The sequence below is a fragment of the Gymnoscopelus microlampas genome (genome assembly GCF_963454915.1).
Source record: "Gymnoscopelus microlampas genome assembly, chromosome: 16".
Classification (NCBI taxonomy): Eukaryota; Metazoa; Chordata; class Actinopteri; order Myctophiformes; family Myctophidae; genus Gymnoscopelus; species Gymnoscopelus microlampas.
In genome coordinates this window covers 21901933-21916954 of record NC_139953.1, presented here as the reverse complement: position 1 = coordinate 21916954, position 15022 = coordinate 21901933, and the positions used below count along the sequence as shown (strand labels likewise).

At 42.6% G+C, this 15022-nt stretch overlaps 1 protein-coding gene across 1 annotated transcript in view; it reads left to right on the top strand.

The window, feature by feature from the left end:
• Positions 1 to 15022, top strand: part of grm1a (glutamate receptor, metabotropic 1a) — a gene marked incomplete at both ends in the record, with an annotated part of 34812 nt that overhangs the window by 1011 nt on the left and 18779 nt on the right. The window contains one exon of the mRNA XM_084082100.1: positions 4399 to 4648. Within this exon, the coding sequence (XP_083938226.1) occupies positions 4399 to 4648 (250 nt within the window). The remainder of the gene's footprint in view (positions 1 to 4398; positions 4649 to 15022) is intronic.

Here is a 15022-nt window from a genome sequence, read left to right as displayed (position 1 = left end):
TGCCAGGGACTCCCAGAAGCAGAGATTTGTGTTAAAATGTTCGCTTTAAAAGAAATATATTCAAAGATTTGCACGAACCTTCAAGATTTTTCAAAAATAGCAGATCTACAGGCTATTTTTGAATAGCCTGTAGATCTGCTATTAAAAATAGCTATTTGGCTATTTTTGAATAGCCAAAATATAAAAGGTTAAAACTATTGTGATGCTATATTCACACATTTTGCTGGGGACCCCCTGGAACCCCCTCAAGGACCCCTGGGGGTCCCCGGACCCCACTTTGAGAACCAATGATCTATACCACTTTCTGGCATTTTAATTCAATGCTATGAAAACCCTTCTATTTGAAAAGAGCCAACAACTTCTTTCTCGTTTGTTTAGGTTTAAAGGTCATGGAGACAAAACTGTCTGTGATATATAGTACACTGCATGGAGATTAAGGGGGCAAGTTAAGACTGTGTGAGATCCTTTTAATTGGATGCGAGGAGCTGCAGGGGTGGGCAACTGTTTTGGGCACAAGATCACCTGGCCATTTCCAAGGCTGGCGAGATCACCCAGGCCAGTACCAGACAGTGAAAACCACCATTGCTTTTATGTCTTATTGAAAAAGTCAGTAATTTAATATTAAAATCTAACAAAGATTGATGACAAGATGATACCACTATTCTGTAAAATAATCCAACCAGGGGTGGGCAACCGTTTCGGGCACAAGCCCACAAGTCAAGATCACACTAGATCTTCAAGACATGGTTGCCAACCCCTGATCTTCAAAATGATCTCTATGTGTTAGTGATTTTGATTCAGTTTTCCATAAAAAAAAATGTATTCCATTATTTCCCCACTTATGTTTAATAGTAAACTGTTGAATATGTCTAAGAATACATCATCCGTGAATGGATTACTGAGCGGGTCTACCGAGCACTTGCTCAGGGGCCCAAGGGATCAGGGGGCCCTATAAGCCAGAGTGAAGTCATTGTTATTACATTACATTTTCACCACACAGTCAAGGGGTTGAGAACATAGTTAAAAAATAATAGAGAGGTAACGAAAATCTCGCCCATTCACCAAACGCATACTCCCTTTTCACCCCTTCTTCCAGGTTGGGAAATGTGACAGGCGGGGCCTATTTGGGGCCTATGTGACGTGGTTTGCGTCACTCTGCATGTCGTCTCGCATGCGCAGTAGTGTCACCTCCGTGCGCAACCCTGTGCGCAAGCTCGTGAGTCGAGCCCATTGGTCGAAACCGTTTTCGCTGGAACTTCCATTAGTGTAGGAACTATCGCTGAACGTAGCCATCATCCCCGTAGTCTGATCCCAGCCTAGGTTTGATAAGCAGTAGACCACAGAGCACAGACCCCCATTTGGTATGATGTTTTATCTCTGGGACCCTAATCTATCCTATATCCTATTCTATCTGTATTAAAATTGGTTTAAGGGAGGACCGGCCAACCAGTGGGCCGGCGGACCATGGCCACGTCACTCTGACTCAGACATAACCATAAACAAACCCCATATGCCCATATATAGGCAGGACCACGGCCACGTCACAGTGACGCAGACATAACCATAAACAAACCCCATACGCCCATATATAGGCATGTCACTATGACTCAGACATAACCATAAACAAACCCGATATGCCCATATATAGGCATTACGGAGATCTGGTTGTCCAGAGCCACATATCCAACCGCTACACATATATGGTCATGTGTATATGGGACCGATCGACTTCAAACTCGACAAGTATTCAACGGAGTGCAGTGCCCGCCGCCGAGTTGTTCGGATATGCGGTTGTCCAGAATATGTCCATATATGGGCACATATGCGCCGATCCCACCAATATGCCCAGATATGGGCATGCCACTATACAGGGTATGTATGGGGCATATACTGATGACATCAGGGATCTCCATATATGCGGCATAAAAGGAACATACGTAGACAGACAGATACAGAGATCTCCATATATGAGCAAAAAGGGGACACAGACAGGTACAACGGGTATTCTGACAAAGCCCCTGACACTATGACTCAGACATATCGGTCGGATCAGCGGTGCGACGTAGGTGTGACATCTAGTATTGTAAAATCCTCAGTGTTAATTTAACTCTGAGACTGTACAAATGGAACCAAAACGACCCGTAAGGGTTACGGGTCTATTGGGTTCCATTTGTACACTCTCTGAGTTACAAACACTCATGCTATGATGAAAAGTAACAAATCAATATTTCTTGCCGTACTTGAAACTGGTTAATACAATTTTTATTCTATTAATTTCAAATCTTAAATCAGTTTTACTCGCAATTATGATAGACAGTAGACCATATTTATTGTGCTCGAAGTCAGTCTGTTGCTCACGGCACTCACTCTCATCATTACAGCATCATTTGCATAAGATGCAGGGAAATAAGTTAAAAGAGAGAAACAGGAGGAGGGCAACGTGTAATTACTGCATAGTGAATTACCTCCATGGCTCTTCATTAAAGTGCCAGTGAAACACAATCAGTGATGTGCACCCAAATTATGCCTGACGGGCTGCATTTCCCAGAATACCCTCTGAGGATTTAAGGACTCGTGGGTACCATCAGACAACTTTGTAATGTCCTGAATGGGAGAGGGACATTTGGAGAATGGGTTTGGGGAATGTAGTACCTCGAGAGATTGCTAGGGGGCGTCAGGTATCTGACGTTCAACAGAGTAGGAGCCTCTGGGTTTGGAGATCAAGTCACAATGTAAGGATAGAACATACAGGGGAGGAGTATTTGTAAGAGAGAGCAGTTATTGTTGTTACTGTTGGAGTCTTAAAATGGGAGCTCTTGGTATGCTCTTAAAGCAAATATGTTCGAAAACCCAAACTTCTGTCACTTTTAACTTTAATATACATTGGTTCCCATGTGAATGGAAATTCCCTAAATGCTCATGAATGCTGTTTTACAGTTGAATAAATAGGACTAATATAACTACTGTCACTGGTTTTCAACAAGTAAGATCAGTACAATTATCTGCTAGATTAAGACCATCCGCTGAGCTTTTAGGAACCCTGCTGAAAATCCACCTTTTAACGTCTGTCTGTAGTTCCCTCTGAGTTATCTCTGGTCACGAATGACTCAAAGATCGTGAGACTATTTTCCCCACCACCTTAGACAAGTTCAAATGTAGCTCGTTTCCCATAGCAACAGCCAGAGAGGTCTGCAATTGCATAAATTACCTGGTCCAATTACCATCAGACTGGTAGGAATACACAAAGCAGGTTTCGGGGGCCAGTGTCAAGTGGGTAGGTAACTAATGCACTGCCACCCACCTATCCAACAGTCCCAGTAGAAGGAGAAAGATAATTGCTATCATGATGCCATTTTCCAGGGGGAGACTGAAGCGAGGCAATTGAGAAATATCATCAAACGACATTTGGAAAACCAACACAAGCCTGTTGAGTTCTAATGTAAATGCATTAGTCTGGTGCCCATCTCTACCTCTATCTTCCCTGTTGAATAAAACCATACTATGCCAAGAAATAATATTCCTATATAATTATGTTATAGCTATCTGTAGATATAGATAAGTGTTTCTTTGTTTTAATTTAAAACACACGCACATGCACGCGCCCCACACACACACACACACACACACACACACACACACACACACACACACACACACACACACACACACACACACACACACACACACACACACACACACACACACACACACACACACACACACACACACACTCTACTATTCAGTTGCATGTGTACTGTGGTCCACTTTCTTGGCCAAGTTATCCAGCTAAAACTGCTTCACTGGTCTGTGGATCATGTTGTTGTACCACTGAATAAGGCCAACCTCATTGCCCCTCGTGGCTTTCATTACAGTCAGTAGCCAGTAAGCTCTCTGACTGTCAGTGACTGTCCTTATCAAGGGATCAGGGCTGCAGCCCAGTTATGGGCTGGTGGGTCAAAGTTGTCCCATAGGCAGACAGAAAAGCGACAATACAGGCTGCTACAGGTGCTTTACTCAGAAACGGCTTTTAACGAGACATGCTGAAACAAGTATAGCTTACAATATGTCTGGTGTTTGTGTTAATTTGTGTCAATAATTGGAACAATGCATGTATGCTTTGTACAATAATAACAAGCTTATAATAATGTTTTAATGCTAGAATCATAAGGTATGTCCTATATTGTATCCTCTCATTTTGTAAACAGCTCTTTAACGTACTTCCATCGAAAGGAATTAGATTGCACTAAATATGCACATTTAATGCATATTTAAATGTTTATTCTATTCTCATAATGCAAAAAAATGTTGGCCCCCTGGTACTGTACATCATCACCATTTTATGCTATGCTACCATTGTGTGCTTAGAAAGAACTGAATCCCTTTCTTCATCCACCACAGGAAGCTATGGTGAGAGCGGCATGGAGGCTTTCAAGGAGCTGGCATCCCAGGATGGCTTATGCATCGCCCACTCGGACAAGATCTACAGCAATGCAGGAGAGAAACACTTTGACCGCCTGCTGAAGAAACTACGGGAGCGTCTGCCCAAAGCACGCGTGGTGGTGTGTTTCTGTGAGGGCATGACCGTCCGAGGCCTCCTCATGGCAATGAGACGCCTGGGTGTGGCCGGGGAGTTCCTTCTCATCGGCAGGTAAGTCAGGAATCTCAATGCCGATTTGCGGTTGGTCCACTGTCGAGAGCATGCGAGTCGGATCATTGAGAGCCAGTGATAAGCTCTATAGGGTGGGTGGCTTTGTAGGGCGCTGTACGGTCTGCCTCCCAATGTGCATGTCACCAAGGCAACTGAGAAGAATTAGCCCACATTTCAATTGTGCTGGCGAGAGAACATTTCTCCAGTAATGAATAATTTGTATCCATCAAAGATGGGAAACTGTTGAGGGGAAAGCTGCCTCATTTTGCAACCCCCCAGCCCAACCCAACGCACTCTCCCGCTCGCATTCTGCTTTACAAAACATGGTGCGATTATTAAATTGCCACACACCATTATATGAAGGCAGAACTGCATCTGACTGATCCACCCGTGACGAACACGATGGATCGGTTTGAACTGCAACATTCCTCCGATGGCCTTTGTTCTTTGTGTGATGACATCTCGTCATTCTACTCTCTCCAATGTGTCCTCCTTTTCCCCTCTTTTTCCCTGGTCGTTTTTTCCCCAACTCACTACTTTCTCCCTCTCTCTCTATGCCAATGCTGAGTGACAATGAGTGACTGTAGCCTTAATCTTTCTCATTAGAAAAGGGCCAGCAGAGTCACCTCACACTTACCCAACTGGATGTTATGCCATATGATGGCCCCTGAGGGAGAATTGAAAAGGACCTTGATGGCTAGATTCCACTTTGTGCACACACACACACACACACACACACACACACACACACACACACACACACACACACACACACACACACACACACACACACACACACACACACACACACACACACACACACACACACACACACACACACACACACACACACACACACTCTGTATATACAGCAAAGACAGACTGATTGATTGATTTGCTGAACGCTGCATGAACCCAACACAAAATCGGTGGGATAGACAGGAAGAGTCGAAGCATGACACACAGCAGTTAAGCTCAATTTTTCGTTTAAGTACTCTTAGTAATATGTACGAAGAGTATTTATACTCTTAGTGCTGCAGAATTGGCTAAGACGCCTTTGGAGTGTCAGAAATGCAGTCCGATCACTCTGTTTGGAATAGCCTGGTCTCATTTCACTAGCACATTTAGATCCTAGTTATGAGCCTCTGGTTGAGCGAATATCACCAACTAAAGATGTCTCAAAGACAGAAATCTGTGGTGTGTTCCATTTACATGCAATGACAACGTTTCACACAGCTTGCTGGCAAACTAGATCATTTAACTAGGCTGAAAACTTCAAATGGCCCTGATGAGTTTTTGTATATTTGACATAATTTCTAATGTATTGTTATTTTAACTGAATGCAGTGGATCAGTTAGTCTTGTTGTTGCCTCATTTCAGGATATGTGTGTGTGAACTTGTATATACACTCAGAGATAAATGAACACTGAGGAACACTGAGGACTATTTTGTAAGGGCGGATATAGCCTGTTGTTTGCTAGAATGATGTACTGTATGTCCTGCCCAGATCGATGGACCCGTAGTCCTTTTAGGTCCATTTGTGCACTGGTTTAAAATAACACAGTGGAAGTGTAGAAATTAAGAATGTGTATCTCATCATGGGAAGAGGTGTTGTAATGTTTATGTTGTGCTGTACGTCACAGGGGAGGCACTCTCTCTTCTGACTTACAGTAAATGCTGTATGAATTATCCATTGTGACACCACTCTGTTACACCTCTCTCCGTCTCTCCTCTTTCCTCCTCCATAGGACATATGAGAGTGCATCCTTTTTTAGCTTTTGTGGCAGTCTCCATGGACGCATGGAGGGATCCGTGGCTTAGCTTATTGCGCTTCTGGGTCACACGAGAGAGAGAGAGAGAGAGAGAGAGAGAGAGAGAGAGAGAGAGAGAGAGAGAGAGAGAGAGAGAGAGAGAGAGAGAGAGAGAGAGAGAGAGAGAGAGAGAGAGAGAGAGAGAGAGAGAGAGAGAGAGAGAGAGAGAGAGAGAGAGAGAGAGAGAGAGAGAGAGAGAGAGAGAGAGAAGCAGAGAAACAGAGGAAGAGGGAGATGACAGTGATGGTGAAAATGACAGAGGAAGCATGGTTCTGGCCGACACAAATGCCAAAACCGTGTGTGTGTGTGTGTGTGTGTGTGTGTGTGTGTGTGTGTGTGTGTGTGTGTGTGTGTGTGTGTGTGTGTGTGTGTGTGTGTGTGTGTGAGCGAGCGTGTGCGTGTGCGTGTGCGTGTGCGTGTGTGTGTGTGTGTGTGAGCGTGTGTGTGTGCGTGTGTGTGTGTGTGTGTGTGTGTGTGTGTGTGTGTGTGTGTGTGTGTGTGAGTGAGTGTGTGTTTGTGCGTGTGTTTGTTTGTGGGCGTGTGTGCACATGCAGGAAAGACAAGGAATCTGGCAGATGGATATTAGCTCTTCAAAGCAGAGCCAATTCTTTCTTTTTTTTGGCCGTTATCCTCCACCGTGGTGAGAGTAGTATTGTGTCTGTGTGCAACATGAAAAGAAGAGGAAGAAATGGATGGATATAAGAAGAGGAATGTAAAAAAGGACAATAAACAAGCATCAATCTTTAGCAGTTCTACTAGAATCTTTGAAAAGGCAATGAATGAGAGTCCAGGGTTTTTGAGAAGCATGTATTTTTCTGAATGGTAACAATTAGGTTCTTAATATTTCACTTTCAAACCTGTTTGGGGTCTTTTTAACATCTACTCAGGCTTTTGTGAGCACCCCAGAAGTTGCTTGATTCAATATTTAGATATTTGATATTGATTTTAACAGATATGCGTCAAACTCTATTTTATCCATGTTAGATTCATTGAAAACATGGTAACACTCGTCCTTGGTTCTAGTGACTGATATTGTCCTTCTAATGGATTTTCAATTCCTTTTTTAAATAAATCAAAACATTAAAAAAATGAATGAAAAAAGTAGCCTAATTGAAAAAAAAGGAAGCGGTGCCTTTGGGGCGGGGCTTAACTCATTTCAGTTCGTCCCTATTGGTGGTCTGAGTCCACTTACCAAATTTTTACTTGGTAGCATGCTGCAAACTGGAATGATGGCTGTTTAAAGCCCAGCCAATGGGCAGACAGAGGGGGCGGGGCTTAAGTAATTACAGTTCGTCCCTATTGGTGGTTTTAGTCCATGTACAAAATTTGTACTCCCTATGCTGTGAACTTGAGTTATGCCTGTTTAAAGGCCAGCCAATGGGAAGACAGAGGGGGCGGGGCTTCAGCAATTCATGCTCGTCCCTATTGGTGGTCTAAGTCCACATACCAAATTTGGACTTGGTGGCATGCTGCAAACTGGAGTTATAGCTGTTTAAAATCCCGTGCTCATCCCGTGCTTGGGGGTCCCTGGACCCCTCTTTGATAACTTCAGCAATTCATGCTCGTCCCTATTGGTGGTCTAAGTCCACATACCATATGTGGACTTGGTGGCATGCTGCAAACTTGAGTTATAGCTGTTTGAAATCCCGTGCTCATCCCGTGCTTCCACGGACGGACAAACATAACATACGCTGGGGGTCCCTGGACCCCTCTTTGCTAACTTCAGCAATTCATGCTCGTCCCTATTGGTGGTCTAAGTCCACATACCATATTTGGACTTGGTGGCATGCTGCAAACTGGAGTTATAGCTGTTTAAAATCCCGTGCTCATCCCGTGCTTGGGGGTCCCTGGACCCCTCTTTGATAACTTCAGCAATTCATGCTCGTCCCTATTGGTGGTCTAAGTCCACATACCATATTTGGACTTGGTGGCATGCTGCAAACTGGAGTTATAGCTGTTTGAAATCCCGTGCTCATCCCGTGCTTCCACGGACGCACGGACATAACATACGCTGGGGGTCCCTGGACTCCTCTTTGATAACTTCAGCAATGCATGCTCGTCCCTATTGGTGGTCTAAGTCCATATGCCATATTTGGACTTGGTGGCATGCTGCAAACTTCAGTTACAGCTGTTTGAAATCCCGTGTTCATCCCGTGCTTCCACGGACGGACAGACATAACATACGCTGGGGGTCCCTGGACCCCTCTTTGCTAACTTCAGCAATTCATGCTCGTCCCTATTGGTGGTCTAAGTCCACATTTTTACTTGGTGGCATGCTGCAAACTGGAGTTATAGCTGTGTAAAATCCCATGCTCATCATCTCGTGCTGATACGGACATACGGACAAAGTCAAGCTTAGAGCGGTTGGCACCGCTAAAAACACGGCCCCCTCACATATTCGAAGAACAATATCAGTCACCAGAGCCAAGGACGGGTTTTTGATGATGTTCTTTGTGTGGTGACATCTCGTCATTCTACTCTCTCCAATGTGTTATAATATGGTTATAATAGAGTTTGAAGTTACAATGGGTTTGTATAGGAAGGGGGCGTGTCTGATAGAATGAATATCAAATATCTAAATATTGAATCAAGCAACTTAAAAACTGTCTGGGTTGCAGAGTAGACATTAAAATGACCCCAAACATGTTTGAAATTTATCTTGAGTACAGTTCAGTTCTAGATGAGAAACTCTGTCCAGGCAGCAGACAAAACAGAGGCATTTCTGTCACCTTGTTTGATAAATTAATGTGTTTTGACCTGCCTTTCGTACAGGGCTGATATATTTATCTAACCTCAACTGGTTTTCTTATTTCCAATCCTATGCTTATGAGAAATCAAAGTAGTTCAAACTTAAAAAGGTTAATTTGTCACTGCAATTTTAGTGCCAAACATGGCAAAATACAACACAAGACAGCTCCATAATAAATGACTGAAAGTTTTATTCTCAGGAGTGAATCTGTGAATCTCTAAAAAGTTTTTGGTTTTCAACAAATTGCAAACAAATTGCAAACGAATTGCATCATCACAAATAGTGTACTATTTCACATTCGCAATGCTACTTTTTTCTGATTACATAGATCTGGCTGCTGCCTTTAAAATACAGCAGAGGAAGCTATACATTTCAGTCATAAATGTCCTTGGAAGACTGTTCTATGCTTTGATTGAAAGGGACATGTGGGTTAGAGGCAGCAGCAATTAGTAAACCAGATTATGATGCATGTCTACTGCTATGCTGTTTTTCTCTCTCTTATGAGTATTTCTTACGAACTTTGGGCCTTTGAAACCTACCCAAGTCTTATACTGCGTGGCTTCAAAAGTATCTCAACACTAATTGAATTATGACTTAATTAATTCATTTTATCGGTTTTTGAAATAGTGTAATTTTTAGACGAGGGCTCTCCTTGCAGAAGATCAGATTGGATGCACGTGTTTGCGGACGAGTCCAGTGCTGTTGGTAGTTGAGAGAAAAGCCTTGGTTGGTCAGGGTCTTAAGCCTGAGGTATGCATAGTTGTGCATGGGTGTAGTGCACTGAAATCATATGTGTCGCAGCGCATTGTGAGCTTGAAGAAACCTCAGTAGTTAGCCTTGTGAGCCTTGCTGTGAGAGCTGCTGCTGCTGTGACAGTCTCAAGTGTGAGATGAGAACGTGGCACTTACCTTTCACAGACAAAAACGTAGAATGTCATGTTCATTTTGATGAGATTTTGATGGTCAAGCTCATCATGACTAACAAAGTTTTGTTGTTGTTGTTAAGATTCCACTGATTTTGTGATTTGAATCTGAGCTGCACATAGGTAAATTAATTCACCCCCTGCTAACATTGGCAATTAATAATTGAATCTTGTCTTGTTACTGATTAGTAGGATACGCAATTATTGTAATTCTTCATGTATCGGTTTACATATTATATACACATATGCATAACTCCTCAACAACAGCGTCTATTTCCTCTTTGTTCTCAGAATGACAGTGTTGAGTGAACTCACCCACCCATCCGCCTGCATGCTCTCTTGCAATTAATCGCGTTCAGCCTCTGTATCTTGTTAATTCTGTCTGAATGCTGTTATTACTAAACGCAATTTGCATAAGCTGCTTTTCCACTTGATGATGGCCATTTCTACCCGTCTTGCAGATACAATTTTGGTTTGGGTCCCATTTCATTCTTCTTTTAATACAATCCAGACAAAATGGACACGCTGAGATTGGAAAAGGGAGGCTCTTTAACTGTCCTCATACAATAGCCTACTGTAGCTTCGCACTAGTGACCGTGCACTAGTGACCATTTAATTTTGTGGCGCTGCTGAAGCACAGAGCAGGTTGGGGATGTTACAGTATATGGTGTACTGTATGTCACACGCCTTTGACTCTGAGCTGGAATAAATGAATCGTTTAGGGAGACAGAGAGAGGGAGCGAGAGAGTTGTAGTGCGACACATCTAACTGGCTTCCTCCTGTCATCACTAGGGCTTTTATCCGCCCTACATCTCTGAGGAGAGAATTTGAAGGATGTGAAATTCTGCCTATTCATGTTCTCTTGCAAGTAGCTGAGCAAATAGTGAGCTGTGAACAAAAAGATACCTTATCGCTAGTAGCAGCAGCAGCAGTACTAGCAACAATACTGAATAGATGAACCCCTGCTTTTTTGGTCCATAACTGTATATCTACATAAAGCTGAGATGTCATTTGGGTTTGAGGCTCAGACATAGTGCCTTCCTAAATCTGTTTCAAATTATTTGAAACAGATCCCGTTTAATGACAATAAATCCAATTAAATTGTATAAATGCAGTTTACTCACTGTACTCTACAGTGAGTAAACTTAATTTATTAATTGGATAACTTGAAGATAACTTGAATTGCTGATGTAGTGTGGATTTTATTGTTCAAACACATTTTGTTTGTGTTATTTGTTAGTTTTTGACTGGAGAGTAGCTCCAGTCCTATACGCAGATGTCAGCCATCTGGCGAAAAGGGGGAGTTAACCTCTGAATCTATTTATTGAGAGGCGGCGGCTTAGGTGAAAAAGGGGCTGGGTTTGGTAAGGAACTCTCTGTTTATGGGAAAAAGGGGGCGGATTTGCTAAAAAAGGGTCTGGAACGCGCCGATTGGTTGCTGCAACTTGGATTCATGCAGGGAGACGCCCCCTCTCTGGTCTGAAAATTGTGTGTGTGTGGGTGTGTGTGTGTGTGGGAGGGGGGGTTGTGCTGCTGCTGCTGCTACAACGTGTCTCAACGTGTCAGAGTCCCCACACAACTTCTCCAGTACAACTGTGTCTAACCGAGAGTTATACTTCTCCAGTACAACGGTGTCTAACCGAGAGTTATACTTCTCCAGTACAACGGTGTCTAACCGAGAGTTATACTTCTCCAGTACAACGGTGTCTAACCGAGTGATACTTCTCCAGTACAACGGTGTCTAACCGAGAGTTAGACTTCTCCAGTACAACTGTGTCTAACCGAGAGTTATACTTCTCCAGTGCAACGGTGTCTAACCGAGAGTTATACTTCTCCAGTACAACGGTGTCTAACCGAGAGTTATACTTCTCCAGTACAACGGTGTCTAACCGAGTGATACTTCTCCAATACAACGGTGTCTAACCGAGAGTTATACTTCTCCAGTACAACGGTGTCTAACCGAGAGTTATACGTGGAAAAAGTACTCAAACGTTTTACTTAAGTAAAAGTATCACTACTCCAATGCAGAAGTAGGCTACTCTGTTACAAGTAAAAGTTTGGAATTAAAAATGTGCTTGGGTAAAAGTACAAAAGTATTGGTATCAGAATGTGCTTAAAGAATCAAAAGCAAAAGTATAAAAATGTTTGAAAATAGCAGATCTACAAGCTCACAACGCGTCGCGTTTCGACGCGTTGTGAGCTTGTAGATCGGCTATTTTCAAATAGCCTATGTATAAAATAGGGCTAAAGTATGTATGTTTCATAATATCATCATTTATATCTGAAAAGTAACTAGTAACTAGTAACTAGAGTAACTAGTAACTAGAGAGAGAGAGAGAGAGAGAGGACACACAACTTTGCGTGCAGCTCATTCACACCTCGCGGTTAATTCTCTCATGCGTTAATGTGTCAATAATGCGCTAACTTTGACAGCACTACTTCTGTGTCTTTCCTCCAGGATCCTTCTCAGATCATGAACACAGAAGCCATGTCCTAGCTCTCCAGTCAAAATGACATCTATTGTATGTCATTTGTCCTTGTTATCCAGAGCTTAATGTTCTCTGTGAGTACTGTAGATATTTTCTTCTGTTTTTCTGTCATTAATGTATTATTGTTACGTTCAGAAACCCTGCAGAGATGCCTTTCAAAAGTAGGGAGGGGGGGAGATACAACAAGAAAAAAACATGTAGATATTTTATCAGGAAATACTGTGTGACTTTGAACGTGTATTTGACACATGACTTTGTATTATCATGTTTGCTCCCATGAACTGAAAGGACCGCACTGTAATTGCTAATTAACAACAGCTGATTGAGTAGGACAATTGCAGGATAAAATTATACTATTTCAAAGGTGGAGGACCTGCTCCTAGCTAAAATGCTATTTGAATATTGTCTGTATTCATGTCTGTCTAATTTAGAGCTCATACATTATCAAACTGCATACCTAGTTACTTGTCTATCTAGTCTCCCGTAGCCAGAGGATTAGAGATCTACACCTACATATTGGGACGGGTATCAGGCTTGGTTTCCAAACCAGTAGGCATAGGTTTGTTAGTGTAGTTGTCACAGCTGTTCTGGCCCCTATATTGAGTTTAGATGTACCCAGAAGAAGGCTGAGATCCCAATCGTCTGGCTACGGGAGACTATACTTAACCAACTATATCAATATATAAAGATTGGACAGGGACACCACACCGTCACCATATTAGACTTTACAGGCTGTTTTTATGCCTCCGCTGGCGGACAGCCATGCCCGGAGACATTATGTTTTTGGGTTGTATGTACATCCGATCTCCTTCAGGGAATTTCATGACATTTGGCACGAACATCCACTTGGAATTGGACTCGAGGTCACTGTAACCTCACAGAGATGTTGCGTCACGTTGTGAGCTTGGCTATTTCTGTCGTACGAAGAAGTATAAATCAGGCTTTGTGCAAGAGGTGCATCATGGCATGATACCCACAGCTGAAAACTGTACAACGGGTTCGCTTTCCATCAATATCTTTCTTTCATTAGGCATCCAGTTTGAACTTTGAACACATTAGTGGCCGATACATTAGTTATGAGGGCAAATAACCAAACGGAAAGAGAAAAAAGAGTCTGGTAGAGGTAGACAGAGATCAGTGCTTTACCTATTCTCACCGTTCCAGCTTAATTTTTTATCTATTCTACGCTAATCCAATTAATAGTACATTTATTGGGGAATGAAGAAAGAAAGGGGTTGTAGTCATAATGGCAATCTTGAGATGAGTCTTTTATGTTTTGTGGCCGCATGAACTGTCGGGGGGGTTTAGCAAGCTATTAATGCTACGGTAACCATGGAGATTCAGCTTTGTTTAATGTGAGACTCAGTATTATGTATGACCATAGCTATGTAAAGAGAGACTGGCCAAAAGTCCAAAATGCTTCTTCATGTGATTCACCTAGACCTCAGCTAGTTCCAGTTACATGTTAAATTGATTCAGATGTGATGATAATATACAATCTGATTCTTTAAACATCTTACCTTTCAAATGTGCTTGTGCAACTCGCTACTAGTGTTTGCTGCTGCTAACCTCCAGGATACTGAGATGATCCACCACCTCTGTAAAGAAAATGTGTCCTTTGAATGAATGTTGTTGTCGCCACACTCTCTTTACCTCACTCTCCAAGTATGAGGTGTCACTGGAGACCTGACAATCAGTTTGTCAGTGTGGCTGCCAACAATAGCTTATTCTCTGACAAAATGACTGACATGTCAGAAATTCCTGTTACCAAGATTTTAATTACGTATATGTTTGTGGCCATGCTTAGAATATTTGTCTTAAAATGTGGATCCAAAGTATTTATTGGCATTTTTGAGAGTCATGATTTGCATATCGGTTTATGCTACACCGAGCAAGGGAGCACAACACGTGCAATCTGAATATTTATAATGCCTCTGGTTTTAATTGAACACACTGTCAAGGACGTCTCTCTCCAGTTGATGCCTTGCTTTCCAATGTGCGAGTGTATGGCTGACTGACACTGGAGGCAGCAGAAAATAGCACGCTGGCGTGGACTTATAACACTGTGGCTGAAATGCTTCCTTGTTCATGCAGCTCCCACTGTAGCACAGTATAAAGATAATGTAATGCACATAGACAAACATGAGTATCTCTCACACACACACACACACACACACACACACACACACACACACACACACACACACACACACACACACATGCTAATATCATACAGAAATATATGCGCAGGCAGATGCGCACACAATGATAACAAATCACTCGGGTACGACTATTAGATACAGTGAAAGAACAGAATAAACAGCGGGATCTGGTGCGAGGCAGAATAAATTCTCTCTCCCAGCAGTGTTTTCTGTCAATGGAAAGGCGATAGATCTCCAAACT